This window comes from Neodiprion lecontei, chromosome 2, assembly GCF_021901455.1.
Source record: "Neodiprion lecontei isolate iyNeoLeco1 chromosome 2, iyNeoLeco1.1, whole genome shotgun sequence".
Lineage (NCBI taxonomy): Eukaryota > Metazoa > Arthropoda > Insecta > Hymenoptera > Diprionidae > Neodiprion > Neodiprion lecontei.
This window is the reverse complement of record NC_060261.1, coordinates 2,075,872-2,092,057: the sequence shown is the minus strand read 5'-3', so window position 1 is coordinate 2,092,057 and position 16,186 is coordinate 2,075,872. Positions and strand designations below refer to the sequence as shown.

The 16,186-nt window shown below is 42.8% G+C and overlaps 2 protein-coding genes across 1 annotated transcript; one reads left to right on the top strand and one right to left on the bottom strand.

The window, feature by feature from the left end:
* The window catches only part of LOC107222284, a 149,378-nt gene that overhangs the window by 45,574 nt on the left and 87,618 nt on the right, over positions 1-16,186 (bottom strand).
* LOC107222320 (forkhead box protein C2-A) lies at positions 407-7,239 on the top strand. Its single transcript, XM_015661629.2, has 2 exons — positions 407-2,854; positions 3,008-7,239. Exons 1-2 carry the CDS (start codon positions 1,479-1,481, stop codon positions 3,132-3,134), a joined length of 1,503 nt encoding a protein of 500 aa, XP_015517115.1. The 5' UTR covers positions 407-1,478; the 3' UTR covers positions 3,135-7,239.

The following is a 16,186-nucleotide window of genomic DNA, read 5'->3' as shown; positions in this document are numbered from 1 at the left end:
GAGAAAGACAGAGAGAGAGATAGAAGGCAGAGAGAGACAAGGAGAGTCGGAAACGGGGTGAGGCCTCGGGGGGTAACCCAAGGCATGTCGATCGATCCAGGTCGACCATGATTGGCCGATCCTGAAGAGGCGGAGTCTCGTTCGGAGCCAATGACAGCCGTAGCAGGGTAGCGTTTCGGAGTCGTCGACTTTCCTTGGGTCCCCGAAGTGGCCGTTTCCCGTCTCCGTGTCGCCCCCACCTTGTTAGCCTCGACGATTCGAGTCCCGCCCTGATCGCCGGTTCCGCCCCGTCGGGGGAGTAACTCGGGCTAATTTTCAGATCTGGAGGGAAGGAAGCGAAACGAAACGAAACGAAGCGAGGGCGGCGGGCGTTCATCGTCGAGGCACCGCGCGGCCGAGTCCGCAGTGTGTTTTTACTCGGGACTGAGTAAACGACGGGCTGTTGTGTATCATAATACCGAAACCGGCTGGTGCACGATACTCGGTGCGCGATTCAGGCCCCGATCCAGACTCCTACGCTCCTGTTCTCAGTTTCCCCGATTTTACCGTCTGGTGTCACGTTTTAACCGAGGAAAAAATTTTTACGACACCCCTGTTCGCCCTGAGCCCCATTCGCCCGATCAGGCATCCGCCACGTGACCGCAAGGTCCGGGACGCTGTTTCGTGACGTAACGAGTAAAACGAGTGCATAACACGCATCGTACATGGTGAAGTTTATTAAACGCGTGTACAAGTGCACAGTGAGATGTGGCCGTGTGTTGTGACAATAGAGGTCATTTTTATTAAAACTCGTGGATATCTGTAAACGAGGTTCAATGAAACGTAAGGTTCTCTCGTCGCGTTAATAGTATAACGATTATCTGTGGACGCCAATTACCGTCAACGGTGCATGGCTTGTTGTGCGGAGGCCTTAACAAAGTGTGAAACATCTCCATCGGGGCGGGAACGAATAAGCAGGGTATCGGTTCTACACATACATCGTCGTGTCGCGACGAAGAACGCGGAAGAGTACACCACACACGGCTGCATCGGTGCAACGGTGACGGACACCGATAACGCGAGTGCAGGTGCGAATTTAAAAGTGCGAGTAAACCGACGTGGTACGTCGAGTGGTGCATCAACCGCTGCAGTTGCCTGGTAGAGTCAGTGCGCGCGCGCGCGCGTCATCGAGCGATACTCTCGATCCTGAAAAGCAGTTCCCTAGATCGTTCGCTATCGAGCGAGTCGATCAGAGCGAAGCGACCGGTCGTAAGCCACCGCTGGAATCAGTGATCCGGATCGATTTTGACGCGGAACAAGGGCAGATAATTATTAAGGATTTCTCGAAACGGTTGTGTGGAAGATAAAATAAGTGGAGGGATGTTCTGACCGCGTGAACCTCCAGGGTCGCGGGAATACCGGACGGAACCCAGGGTTCGATAAGCGCGGGAAGAACGACGGACGAACGGAGTTGGGGCTTTTGTCCCGAAGGATCGAAGATGCACACGTTGTTCGGCGAGCAGAACGCCTACTACAGGCACGCCGGTGTTCCCGTCGGTATGGGAACGCCGTCGTATCCGGGAGTGGCGACGGCGCCCGGGTACTACGAGCAGTACAGGTACGGCACCTACGCGACTAGCTATCCGGGAATAGCCCAGCAGCACATCCATCATCCGAGTAAAGACATGGTGAAGCCACCGTACTCTTACATCGCCCTGATAGCGATGGCGATCCAAAACGCGCCGGACAAGAAGATCACCCTGAACGGAATATACCAGTTCATAATGGAGCGGTTTCCATACTACCGAGAGAACAAGCAGGGCTGGCAAAACTCGATACGACACAATCTCAGTTTGAACGAGTGTTTCGTCAAGGTTCCACGGGACGACAAGAAGCCCGGTAAGGGTAGCTACTGGTCCCTCGATCCGGACAGCTACAACATGTTCGACAACGGTTCGTACCTCCGTCGTAGACGGAGGTTCAAGAAGAAGGACGCCCTCAAGGAGAAGGAGGAGGCCCTGAAGCGTCAAGGACTCGCACCGACGGGATCCAGCGCTGGGGAAAAGCAGCGTGCCGAAGACCAACAGCAACAGCAGCACCACGCTTCTCACCTAGGCGGAAAGTCGGATCCAACGAGCAAGCAGAACAAGGGTCAACTCCAGGGTAGCGTCGAGTGCAAACCCAAGCGTGAACCAAGTTCCGACCTGACGTCGTCCCACTGCGGTATGCAAGCGGCAAAGTACGCGCACAGTCCGATCCAGCAGGACCAAGTGAAGACTGGATCAGTCGCGGCAGCGGCGAGTGTCATCCAGTCAGCCCTTGGGCATCAGGTCCCACTGCACCAGGGATCGCCGCACCTTCAGGCCCCGCACCACGCGCACCAAGCGCCCCACCAGGCCCCGCATCACGGACACCAGGAGGTGGCCGGGATGACGGACGCGAACGGAATGCAAGGTCTGGACCCGAGCTCCTTCGGGGTTGAGGCTCTGACGGGGTCACGTGATTCCGGTCACCCCGGATCCGTGGGTTCGAGCTCTGTCCACCTCCAGAGTCGCGAACTCCAAGCGGCGAGGGAACACTCGGTTCAATCCGGTACCAGCACCGCAATGATGCCACCCAGTTCCCGGGAGTCCCTGATGGCCAGCTACGGGCATCCGACGTCCAGGTCGAACGGTTCGCCCCCCGGCACGATGTACACACCTTACTGCACGACCGCGGCGGCTGGATACATCATGGACCACGTTGACTACAACCCGTCGGCCAGCGGTGTCCGCACCCATCCAACGAGCCACTCGCAATGGTACCAAGAAGCTTCGAGTCCAGACACCGCGGGTATATACCAGGATACTCAGTCGCCGAGCTGTCAACTTTACAGGTACGTTTCGAAGCCATGGTTCTAGTCGATCGATCGGCGATATTTCCCGCAGTCTTTGAACTGCGTAGACGCAAACACATAGGCACACACACTCTGCTCTGTAACCTGCATCGATCGTCACGTTATCATCATCTCTCGTCGGCCTCGTTCCAGGTCGAGTCCCCCAACGCCGTTGTCCTCTGGTGCCGCACCCTCGCCACCGCTCTACCACAGGTACTATCAGGACTGCAACGCGGTTAGCACGAGCGGCAACCTACCGATCACACTCCACAAGTACTGAGACTACCGATGCTCAAGGTCGCCGGAAGACGATCTTGGGCGTTACGACAACCTAGACTTGTACAACGGGGGTAGTAGTAACATGGTTCGCTGCAGGGTGAAACGCGAGTTCGGCGACGCCGTTGAGGAGTGGAATTGAGACCTTCAGCTTTCGCTCAACCGACGATGGCCAGGATAATGAGGGTGCGGAAACGGAAACACGCGAGGTCGTGATCCAAAGGCGATTTATCGCGTTGTGAATGTTTGGAAATGAAAAATAATTATGATAATGATTAGAGAAAAAAAAAATAAATAAAAACCAGTGATAATATAACGTAAGTATATATAATTGTATATATACATATGCATATATATGTATATATATTATAATAAAGCGCGTGCGTTATATATACGTATAAGTTGTGTGTATAAAAATTACGAATAAATCTATAGTATACGTCTATATTGTAAAATGATATGATTTATGCATATTTGTTTACAGTGTACACACGATTAGGTACATACATATATATACATATATATTTATATACACTGCCGGCCAAAAGTTTGGGTACACCAGTAGAAATTTCTTGCTGTACTAAAAGTTAGATAGCGGACTCAGAAATAAATATAATCAAACGTTCCGAGCGGCGTTTTAAAGAGGACAAATTTACCTTCATTTCGCACTTTTAGAAAATTCTCTAAAATTTTTCTTGACCCCGGTATGTATTTTTTAACATGGCCGTTTTCGGTTATTTTTTAGCGTTAAAAAGCAAATGCGAAAGCTTAATGTTTATTCTTTTTAATGCATTGTCAATAATCTGATAGTTATCGAGACACAATAACTCAACTGACGATGATTCTCCAAGTTCCAGCCGCAAACGTTGCCCCTCCACTCATCAAAGTCCCGCACCAAAATTATCAATTTTTTTTTTATGAATTCTGAAAAAATTCAAACTACTCCAGCGTGAACCTGTGCAAATGTTTACCTTCTCGACATTTTCTTTGAAACCCCCTAGTTATTGAATTAGAGCTTTTTTCTTCAAACCTGTCTTTTTTAGCACAAAATGTGGCGAATACTGGGGCGAAAAAAAATCTTACGAAACTTTCTACAAAAAGATAATATCGGTTTTGATATCCTTTTCAAGTTTATCGTACAAAAAAACCGATAAAATTTTTTTCCATAATATGCGGGATTAATTTCCAGCGGCTAAAGAATGTCCGAAAAACGGTCATTTTCAAAAATACGTACCGGGACCAAGAAAAATTGTAGAGAATTTTCGAAAAGAACAAAATGAAGTTAAATTTGTCCTCTTTAAAACGCCGCTCGGAACGTTTGATTATCTTTATTTTTGAGTCAGCTATCCAACTTTTAGTGCGGCAAGAAATTTCTTTCGACTGAGTACCCAAATTTTTGGCCGGCAGGGTATAGAAATATATGTATACATATATATGCGTGTAATACAATGCACATAAATAACATATATAGGTAGACACATGAGTATGTGTACGTGTAAAATAGGAAAGGTTATTATAATACTATAGAGCATACGTATATTTATGCGTGAACCGCGTGGTCGACAAAGAGAAAAGTGCGTGTGTCGGATATAAAGATGATCGTGAGTGAGTGGAAAAGAAATTTGAGCGTTTGCTTTTGGTTTTTACAATTATGGAGAGAACTCGTTTTCAGGGTGATTTATGAGCGCGCGTGTTTGCCGCAAGGGTGGAATTCTACTTTTACCGTTACATATGGCACATAATGGTCAAATGAATATGTATAAACGGGTTTCTTCCGTTCACGATAAGACGTACGAATACCAATATATATTGCGGTATTGCAAGGGGACGGGGAGGGACGAGGAGGAGGAAGACGGAGGGGGGTTGGTGTCGATTAGAATGCAAAAGAATAGGAAGGAAAAAATAACATGACATGATACTCGATACACAAGGAGAGATAAAAAATATTATTCTCATTTGGAAAAACAATGACTGACCTAACCCAATGGGAAGCTAAATTTAACAAGATTCCAAACAACTGTGCAAATATTGTTTGTCTAAATATTCACGTCTCGATATTTGCCGATTGTCTGACTCAAGGTACACTCGGAAAATAACAGCTGTTCTTGTTGACACGCTTCGCGGCGGAAAGTCGGAAAGCAGGAAGGAAGGAAGGAAAGAAAGAATAAAATAAATAAGTTGTATAAAAGGAAGCTGCGTGTTAAAAGAGAGAAAGGAAGGATAAGCGAAAGAGTCAAAATCAAAATTCAACGAAAAGATAACCCAATAATCAAGGAGCGCGCTTACTTAAATAACGTCACGATTCATATAATATAGATTTATAAATATATATGGGGCGTTCCACGCCAATTCAGTAAACGGTTGACAATAACATTTTTTTATTTCACCAAGGATTTTTCCTACAATAGTATACGACCCCTGAAAAGTTTGTTTTTTTTCAAATGCTTAAATTTTTTTAATCACTCGTCTTTACCCTATGATTTCTTAAACCCATCTCAAAGACACGTACCTAAATTGATTTTTATGAAACAAGAAAGAAGAAAAATTTGGTTTTCGAAATGACAAATTTTCACGTAAAGTTCAGAGTGGGACCTCGTTTTTTCAATTTTTGTCTTTTAAATAACGTTTTTTATTCATAATTGTTTTTCTTAATTTCATGCCTGTTCAAAATCTGTGATAAAATTTTGAAAAAAAACCCTGAGTGCTTTTCTTAGAACTGAAGAAACAATTTAAAAAATCAGTAATCAAATCGGAGATGCGGTATGTATTATAATAGATTTTTAACAGGTATGAAAATAGAGAAACCGATTAAAAAAATAGAAAGAAAACAGGTCCCGCTCTGAATCTTGTATGAAAATGTTTCATGTCGGAAGCCAAATGTTTTTTTTTCGTGTTTCATAAAAATCAATTTGGTTGCTTTTGAGATGGGTTTAAAAAATCATGGGGTAAAGACGAGTGATTAGAAAAATTTGAACAATTTTTTTAAACAGCTTTCCAGGGCTCGTATTGACGTAGCAAAAAATCCTTGGTGAATTTAAAAAATGTCATGGTTAACCGTTTACCGATTTGATGCGAAATGCCCCATATATTGAAATTATCCATTTATATATATGAATATATATATATTTTGGTATAACGTGTAACCTACACTTGCTATTGCACATTCTGCAGGTTCTTCGCGAATATCTGATTTCACAGGAAATGTATACAGACATATTCCGACAGTGTATAATAATCTGCACGCGCCCGATAACGTTAATACATAGTGTAAAATCGTCAACATCACACACGCACCACACCGTACTCATACTAACATTTTAATAATGATATTATTAATAACAATATGTAAATATATCGAAGAACACCCACCACATTATTATAAACAAGATGAAATTTTAGATTGTATAGATATTATACACATTATACGATATCCGATATAAGCTACATACTATATATAGAAGTCTATATATAGTGATTCATCTGCTATGTACCTATGCAAGATTGTGTGAATAATTATACGAGTAAAGCGAATGTTAATATTAGACATGTGTAATATATGCCATGCGAAAGGACCATCGATTGATTGGTTAGTATACACACAACTATATATATATGTGTGTGTGTGTGTGTGTGTGTGTGTGTATAAGTATGCCATAAGTCATACTGTATATTAATAAAGTTATTGACTCGGTATATTAAAGTTGAAATAAAAGTGAGAGAGAGAAAAAGAGAGAGAAAAAAAAGAAAAAATAACGGAGAACTAAAGAAATGAAGAGAAGTGGAAATATTTCACAACGAACGGTTATATATTAATTATTACGTTCGAAGGTATATATTTGCCCAGTTGATGAAATTCAAGTTTGAATTCCCGTCAATTGTCCGGATGATTGTAAATGTATGTATATTTTCTCCCGAGTCTTTGAACGTCATATTGGTGCATTTATCGTAAAACCGTCATTCCCGAATTCGAGGTTTGAGTCTTTAGTATATTACGTTATTATAAGTTAGTAAAATTAAAGGTATATATATATATATATATATTATTGTATGCCTATAGCTGCTGCAGTCGTATGAATGCGAAAAATAATATAGGGTTGAGACATAAATATTTATTATTATAGTATATAGGTATACGTATTGAAATATTATAAATATGTTATTTACCATGCGTATATATATATACACATATATACATATGTATATATGTATGTATGTATAGTATAAATATGTACATATGTAATCACACGGTCATACACGCATGGAATGAAAGATAAAAAGTTGTGTGTGTGTGTGTGAGAGAGAGAGAGAGAGAGAGAGAGAAAGAGAGAGAGAGAGAGAGAGAGAGAGAGAGAGAGAGAGAGACAGAGAGAGAGAGACAGTTAGGACGGATGGACGACACGTGTACAACGTACGATATATAGATAGATAAATAGATAAATAGATATAGCTCGGGGGAAATCCACATGCAACGAGCTGTGAAATGTTGGGATTATAATGAGACATAATTGGCGAGATATCGTAAATAAATATTATATGATAAATGTATACCGGTGATCAGCGTTCCTCATTCATTGACAACTTCCAGCCCTAAATCCTCTGTAAGTCGAATTCAATTTTCTTTTCTAGGATAAAAAAAGTCACAGAATAAATTGTCTCGAATAATAAAATAAAGTTCTGTTTCAGTTTCCATTGTACGAGTAAAGTTGAAAATTAAATTTAACCATTGATATTCTAACGGTTTTGATATTAAGGGTGGGGGGTACACAGTTTGAACGGTCTAAAATTATTCCTATTGTTAGGACTTTTTTGTACCCCCTCTCTTAACCTCTTATAGCTTGAACGGAGCATCGTTCATCTTCCGATACGATGAGTTCCGGTTGCAGAATACAGCTGGTTTGTCAATCGGGAACGGGAAATGCCTGGGATAGAGAGGAAGGCGTTACAGGCGTGGTGCAAGCTAGGCAGGCAAGGGAAGCATAGACGATAGAGAGGAGTATTTACGAGTTGAAGTGATAAGTTAGAGCCATAGTTTAAACAAGATGGCACCTATATCACTTGCGGTGAAAATTTACGAGCAAACACGAAAAGATACATCGGCTATACTTCCGTTGATCTCAACCAGGCCGCCTCCGCCAGCTAAAGTGAGGAGTCTGACTGAATGGTCAAATATCGCCGCTGCAACGACGAGCCGGAATTCAGGGCCACGAATTGGTTCCTCACGGAATGCCAAAACTTAACGTGGAATGGCCATGGGACGACGAGTTACGACATTACGAGACACTACCAAGTTACACGAGGCGTCATTTTCCGAGATCCTGCTGTTTATTATCCCTGCCAAGTTTCGCGAAAGATGGATCATCGTCCGACGGTTTACCGCACGAGCCACTGCTTGGAACCTTTTACTCGGAATTCCAAAATCGTCGGAAACCCCGCAGAGAAACGTCCTGGAAACTTGCGGATCCGATTGAAGTCTGCACGTTGCTTTGATATCTCCAACTGACTGCATGGTTCGCATGTGATATACTTCCGCATGATATCATTCAACGATTACTTTTGAAGATTTGATTCAGGTGTAAGATATCAAAAGCTGCTGCCTCATTAATCACTGACCATGAAGAAAAAAACCAGCACTCTGGTACCCGTGGACAGAAGAATCCCATCGAAATAAGTGTACATCATTTCTTAACAGGGTTTTCCAAATTCCTTGAAACACTGGCTACGATTTGTATACGACTCGTTCAGGCTAGTTGCAAACTCTCAGTTATAATTTCAAAATTCCTCGCGTCTTACAAACATAACGATACTGATCTATAGGTAATCGTTTCAGCAACTGTCGCAAACCCTGCGTTGTGTACAGAGGGGAATAATTTTGCCGTAGGCGGTATTCAGGGTAGTATAAACCATATACCGTTCGGTTATTCTTCAGGAAAGGATAGAAAGAGCACGTGCTTCGGATAAGCGGGATTAAAATGTTTCAAAAAGACAATCCCGGGCAGCTTTACCCCCGGATGAACGATTCCATTCGCCCTCGTCTACCGAATCGAAAGGCCTGAGGCAAAGTGCCAGAGTTGGTATGCGAGTAACCTACACAAAACTATAATCGGGTACAGGCTGAACGGATACGACCGACCACCAACCCTTATTACCGCAATTCGTAAAACCGCGATCGAGCTCCGGGACACAATGCAACAGTCCAAATGTCCGTGGTGCAGGTCGGTATGGGGGTGCAGTATGGTATACAACGTATAGTATCCGTGTCCGCATACGGACTACTAACCACGTTTGTATGATACTAACGTGCCTAGCGTACGTGGTGCAGTGGCGTTGAATGTTTGTTTTAACAAGCCAAGGCTTGGGCTTTTTTCTAAATTGATCGTACGTACGTTTACGGAGTCAGTACTTGCTATGTTCCCTGGGATAATGGAGGATGGGAATGAGAAGAAGATACGTTGGGATGCACCGAGAGGATTAATGGTTCTCAAGAGACATCCCATGTCTGTTATCTTCATATTATCCTAATACCTGTACGACGTGTCAGGTAAGATCATTTCGCATGACTGACAAATTCATCTACAACTCTTTCAATGGGTGAAGTTTCCTTCAAACAAAATTACTAATTACTTCATTGAATGGATATGTGGTAATACTTCGTTGCTGGACAACAGTGACCATCTAATCCATTGATTGTCGTTTGCGTAGTGCATATACCGTGTGAGTAAAGGCCTGCGTCGTATGCAGCCATGAGTTGTTCCGGTTCGGCATCAGCATCGGCATTAGCGCGGTGAGATTAAACAAATATCTCAAACACCGTGCACAAGACTTTATATAACTCGAAGAAGGAAGGTGGATAGGTATCCCCGCGATGCGGTTAAACAGCGGGTGGTTCGGTGCCCCGAGAAATGATAGCTATTAATGTCGGCCGGTGTGTATACATATACAGATCTTAACGCAAATAGAAACGGTGCTAGTTTAACGCGCCCAAGCTTATGATGCCGACACATCCTCTAGCTGCGGTGCCCTCTCTTTCTGCAGTCCTGCACTTTCTTTCTGATGTCATGGAAAACATCCATTCAGTTATATATGCTTACGCATACAGCGAAGACCTCGAATTCCACCTACCGAAAAATGGCTTCAGCGTCTTGTTTGCACCCGGCATCAGAGCATCGAGTAAAATACCCATGCACTGTTTGCAGGTCGGATTGACTCTCGCGCCCTTCGACTCTGGCGGTTCCCGCACCCGAGCGAAGGCTCTGCAAATACTTTTCCTGAAACCACCCTTGGTAGTTACATCGCCAAGTCGATCCTTTGGTTTTAGTTTTCAGGATAGAATCAAGCTTCTAAAGTGACGAGAAAGCGTCACTCGCGTTACAGGTCGGTTCTTGGAATAAACACCAATGTTGAATCAGCGTCGTCCTGATGCCTCGGGACATGGAAGCATGATTTCCGCGATATGTGGAAATGCAGCTCCGAGATTGTGTAGTCAGAGGACGAGTTACAGGGCAGGGAATATCTGTGCGGTTAAGGCATGGGGTAGGATTGCACGAGAGGACCACCATCGCCGGGTTGCACACGTACAGTCCACTCGGGGAGAGAAAAGCAGATGGTGGTCTTCCCACGTTTCCCGCATACCGGGATGCAGAAAGAAATGCCTAGGGAGATGCGGAGAACACAGGTATAGACTGGAATCTCGAATCCTCTGCGTCAAAGGAACATGGAGAAGCGATCAGGAAACTGAATTAACAATCAATGTTCCCAGATGCATGTTATTATACACCATCGAATCACCGAAGTCATAACTCCTATAAGTGCTTGGGCTGCACTGGGGTGGTTTTAGTACAGACTTGTATTTTATATATTAGTTTATTTTTTCGTATTGTGGTCCAATTAATCATTGTTCATAAAAATCAGTAGTGAAAACGAAACAGGGACATTAAGGTGATGCTATACTTCTATTTCAGTAACAAAAACTGTTATCCAAATTTCTCCGAGACGATTAATCTTTCGGATAAAAGACGAGAACAGCCAACTGCGGAATTGTTAGGCGCAGATTCTTGTTGATTGGCCAACGATTAATTGGACCACAATACAAAAATAAAAAATAAACTAATATACATATAAGTCCGTAAGATGTACACGTAAAAATAAATAAAAAATATTGCAATAATTGGTAGCAGCCTCTAAACATTTTCCTACCTCCTCCAGGTTTTACGACAGTTTTTTGTTTCCAGTATTTGTCATAAATTTTTTGAGTGGCACCTTAATAAAAAAAAAAAAGAAAAGAAAGTCAAGAAACGAACCACCCTGCTTATGTAGGAAGACGTACGAACACTGGGGTGTCTGGAGCAGCCTCAGCAGCACCTGTTCGCATTGTAAAGTAAACCATTTGGCGTCAGGTACGGTAATAACGGTAAATAGTGCATACAGCGATCGGTGGGACGTACGGATGTTGGTGCATGCAGAAGGTGTAATCCGGAATAAAGTAAACAGTGGGAGTGTCGAAAATGCAAACGTTGATATACGAGGAGGGTACGTGTCCGTACATGCAGGTGATTACGATCTATACACACAAAGGGTGTGTGTACATTATACACGTACGATGTGTACGACAAACACTACCTGTACACCGAGTAGGTATCCATCCGTACGAATTGCAGCACCACCCGACCCTCATCGACGGTTTCGCAATATCATGTGTATCTATATTAAGCTACGTCGCCTGCGGCCATCCTCTCCTCACCAACCACGCCACACCAATCCCGCAAACTAATAATTTCAAAAGCGGCAAATTTACTTTCAATTAACGCCGAACACTTGCCCCATTAGAGTGTTCCCGCCCCGAGATCAAACATTTATCTCCGAGCTCCCGGAGGGATCGGAAAAGGCGAGGGTAGGCACTCGGCCAATTCTATGCAGACCAACCTTCGAACGATTCGCAGGATCGCTATCAACAGGTACAACAGGTATACATGTACCTACCTACCGCACGTAACATGGATCGATGTGAATTAAAATTTTCTACCTTCCAATTCCAATAGTCTCGACTGGCTTTCGAACGTTTGGTTGGAAAAGAGCATTTCACCTGGGATTGAAACTTCCATCATCCAATGTACCTACTGCACGTTTGTACATCCATATGCTGGCAGGTCTCGATGACGACTCCTCCCGTTTGTTTGAAGTAAAAACTGTTCTCCCGGTCATTCTTGCGATCAGAACATATGTATAGGTATGACATACATCAAGCTCCACGATACACGTATATTAGTACGTGTGTTTAATTCTCGAACGTTCATCATTCCACGGAGACCGGCTGGCATGATCTACACGGTTATGAAGCATCGCTTCCACAGTTTACAATTATGGCGATGCGTCAAGAAGACATCGTCTAAAGGCCTGTTACGTACATGTACGTACAATGTATAAGTTACACACATCCACGCATCGCCATCGTTATCCACCCCAGACTGCGAGTGCATGGTCTTACAGGTTCTTAGGCACGCGATCCTTCACGGTCTGAGCTGGATCCAGTCGGCTGACATACAAGAAACTCGGTGTTCCTCTCATGTTATGAACGATGGGACATTGCGGACCGCAACGCGGGGGCCACGCGGTGGCCGCACAGTCGACAACCGGGTGTTTACAAAATTACGGATGATAACGTAAGCATTTTTTTTTCATCAGGACGCTCTTGCAGTACAAGCTTCAGCGCGCTGCGCGCTGGGCATGGTGGATCGACTCGACGACATTATATACATACGTACGAGCCTTGCGAGCCTCGGGGCTAATTTTAGGGTGTTCAACCCCGCATATGTGGCTCTCGTGTAAACAATGTCATCCCGCGCCACCGCCGACCCTGCAGCCTGCACCACCGGCTACCCATCCTCATCCTCCTCCTTCACCTCCTCGGGACTCGTTAAGAGGACCCCCAACCCCGCGGCAAACGGCGTGAAAAACTACGAGGCGTTATACGGATTCATCATACGGGTGTGTAGGCTACAATTTATTTAAAAAAATCAAATATTGTTTGGTTTTTTTTTCCAAAATTCAAGTCGAAAATATTGTTCCAAAACTTAATATTTGTATTTAGAGGCGCATCATCGGGATTTTCTATTTCCCATTGAAATAACATGGAAACATATTGTTTTTTACTTTTGAATTTTATAACTCGTCAACGCATTGGTGTACTGATAAGACCAAGACCTATTTTGTAGGGAGTGGAAAGCGCTAAAAAAAGGTTTCTTGGCATTTTATGACAAGTCTATTCATTCAAAACATTATAAGAGAAAGTTTTGAAGAGTATGAAAAAAATTTTCTTCATGCTATTTAAATGGAAAATAAAAAATTGCGATGATGCGCCTCTAAATATTAATATTATGAGCTGAAACTTGGACAGCATCAGTTTTGCGTCATTTGGAACAATATTTTCAACTTCAAAATTAAAAATAGAATGTCCAATTTTTTTTCGTACAGTCTAATATATACGGATATATATTCTCCCCGGTCAAACCGATCAGGTTCGAACCTGATCTTTACCGTGAGGGCACGGAAAGCGGAGCAGAGTTTGAGATGATTAAACTGTTCCTGTTCCGAAAATTCACTTTTTGTGTGTGTAACATGAAAATTTCCAGCTGATTGTGTTAGGAACAAGGTCTAGTATAATAGAATTAATATTAAAATATTTTAAATACAAACAGACTTGTTGTAATGTGACTTCTTTTAGTTTTTCTAAAAATACAATTTTTATGAACAAAAATGGGGATATATATAATTTTATAGTACACTGGTAAACAAAATATTATAAAAAGGAAGGTGCTTACTAAGTTTGAAATATCTGTAATCTACCCTCATTATAAAACTATATTTTGACTTACCTTTTTTGATTCAGGCTGTTTTGTAATTTATTGTGAGTAACAAAACATCCTGAATCAAAAAAGGTAAGTCAAAACGATAAAAACTCAACATTACTGGTTATAGTAGCTGTAACACAAAAACTGGACCTGATCGAATCAAAATAAATATGGTTGTACAATGATGGTATATAGATATTTCCAAAATTAGTAAGCACCTTCCGTGTTAGAAAATTTTGTTGGCCAGTGTAACCGAAAATTTAATATCGCCATCAACTATACGCGAATGAGACATTTTTGACGAGTCTCGTAGTTGCGCAAGAGTTCTTAAATCACTCTGAGACCCATGATGATCACGACGGCTAGCGGGCGGCATTGAATGCTCACTTTGCCGAAACCAAAATCATCACCGAAGCGTGTCAGGGCTTAGTTCCCCCGCAGCTACCTCGCATTGTGTGATAGCATAAAGAGAGCTGCAGTAGTTGGGTAGGCGAGTATATACTAGGTACAATAGAGAGGCGGCTAATGCCTTCTGCACCTAATAATAGCCTACCTGGCTTTGGCGTCCCGGCGTCAGCTAGGGTGGGCCATGCAGCCCTGGTTGCGCATAATCGCCCCACGGCGTGGATCGGCAACAGAGTATACAAGCCCCTGAAGGGGCGCGGCTTTTCAATGGTAGGTAAGAATTGGTTCAAGCGTGCAGAGCGCATGTGCATGTCTTTCGATGCGAAAAGAAAATTTCATGAGAATGGAGTGGAGTTGGCGGCTTGACACAATGGATCAATTGTTTCTCTAAATTTCTTCAATATGAAAGAGCGTCGACGAACGACTGAGAGAGATAGGTGGATAGGTCGATGGATAGGTAGATGTTTACTATATCCATAACGATGTTGAATATACGTAATGACCGAAAGTAACGAAGCAGCTATTTTTTAAACATCTTCTCCAATTTCAATGAAAAAATCCTGAAACAATTTGAAACATATTAACGCACTCTAAAGAAAGTTTTCACTGAATAATTTCGTTCGAATTTTTTTGTTTTATTCAGGCATGAAAATTGAAAAACTCTATACTTAAAAACTGTATTTTTCCAAACGTTTTGATTGCGAAAAAATTGAAACGGTTGAAAAAAATTATTTTTTTTTTCAACGGAAAAGAGGTTTAAATAGGTAAAGGCAAAAAATAAAGAGAAGAAATGAAAGTGGATTACAGTGGAGAGTAAAATATTAGGTTAAGACAAGGGATGAGATAAAGTAAAATTAAAGTTAGAGATAACAGGTAGAGAAGTAAAATTAAGAGAAATATGAAAAATGCAAATGAGAGTAAATGCTGAAAGTGGATGAAGAGAGTGAGGTGTCAGAGGAGAGACAGAGAGAGAAACGGGGGAGGGGGGTGTAATCCTTGGTCGAATGCAACCCTCCTCAGTCTGAGCAGTAAACGCGATCGAATTAGCCAAAGCTTATGATTTATATGTACCGCATTCAAAATCGCTCTTCAGATTATACAAAGGGTCGAGTTGACCGTGGTGTGCACACAATGCAGCGCGTTGCCCTATGGTGTACACAAGTATTTCACGCTAAATTGGAGTTTAAACGAAAACGCTTTACCCCGGGGTATTTTTCGACCCGGCAGGGTGCCTTTTCAGTAGGAAATGGCCCCCCGCACCTAGTTGGGCAGGCAATCTTGTCTGCAGGTAAATGTCTACGTTACGTAGATACACAAGCCGATGGTGTTATGTGTACATATGTCATTATACCGTACCGTGCTATTGAGGGTTGGAGGTGAGCAGAAGTATCTCGTAAAGGACTATTTAACTGAAAAACTGTCTCCACCGAAAAGCAGGATAGAGCGGTTCAACAAGTCACCAGAATGGCGTTAATAAGCAATCGATGTTCCATCAGATTGACGCGTTCTCTTAAATGTAGATAACTTTTGCTACAGCAACGCCGTAATAATTGTACTCTATTTGATGGAGACTTTTTATACACAGAAATAGTCCTTCTCACTTCTAACCTGCACACCATATGCCAAGACCATATCTATACTAAGAGCACTGGTCTGTCTGTTCGACAATTAATTTCGACGAATGGAGAAAAAACAGATTCAGTGATGATCTGAAAACGATTCTATTCACTCTTCAAACGATCATCTGTACATATGTAATTCGTGTAAAGGTGCATCATGGCCCTGATTTTTTCCAGGTAAGCAGGTA

What these genes read in the sequence shown, in the direction of transcription:
- LOC107222320 (XM_015661629.2), top strand. Translation starts at nt 1,479, where the DNA reads ATGCACACGTTGTTCGGCGAGCAGAACGCCTACTACAGGCACGCCGGT. An exon ending in CCGAGCTGTCAACTTTACAG is followed by an intron (nt 2,855 to 3,007) that starts GTACGTTTCGAA and finishes GCCTCGTTCCAG; the next exon opens with GTCGAGTCCCCCAACGCCGT.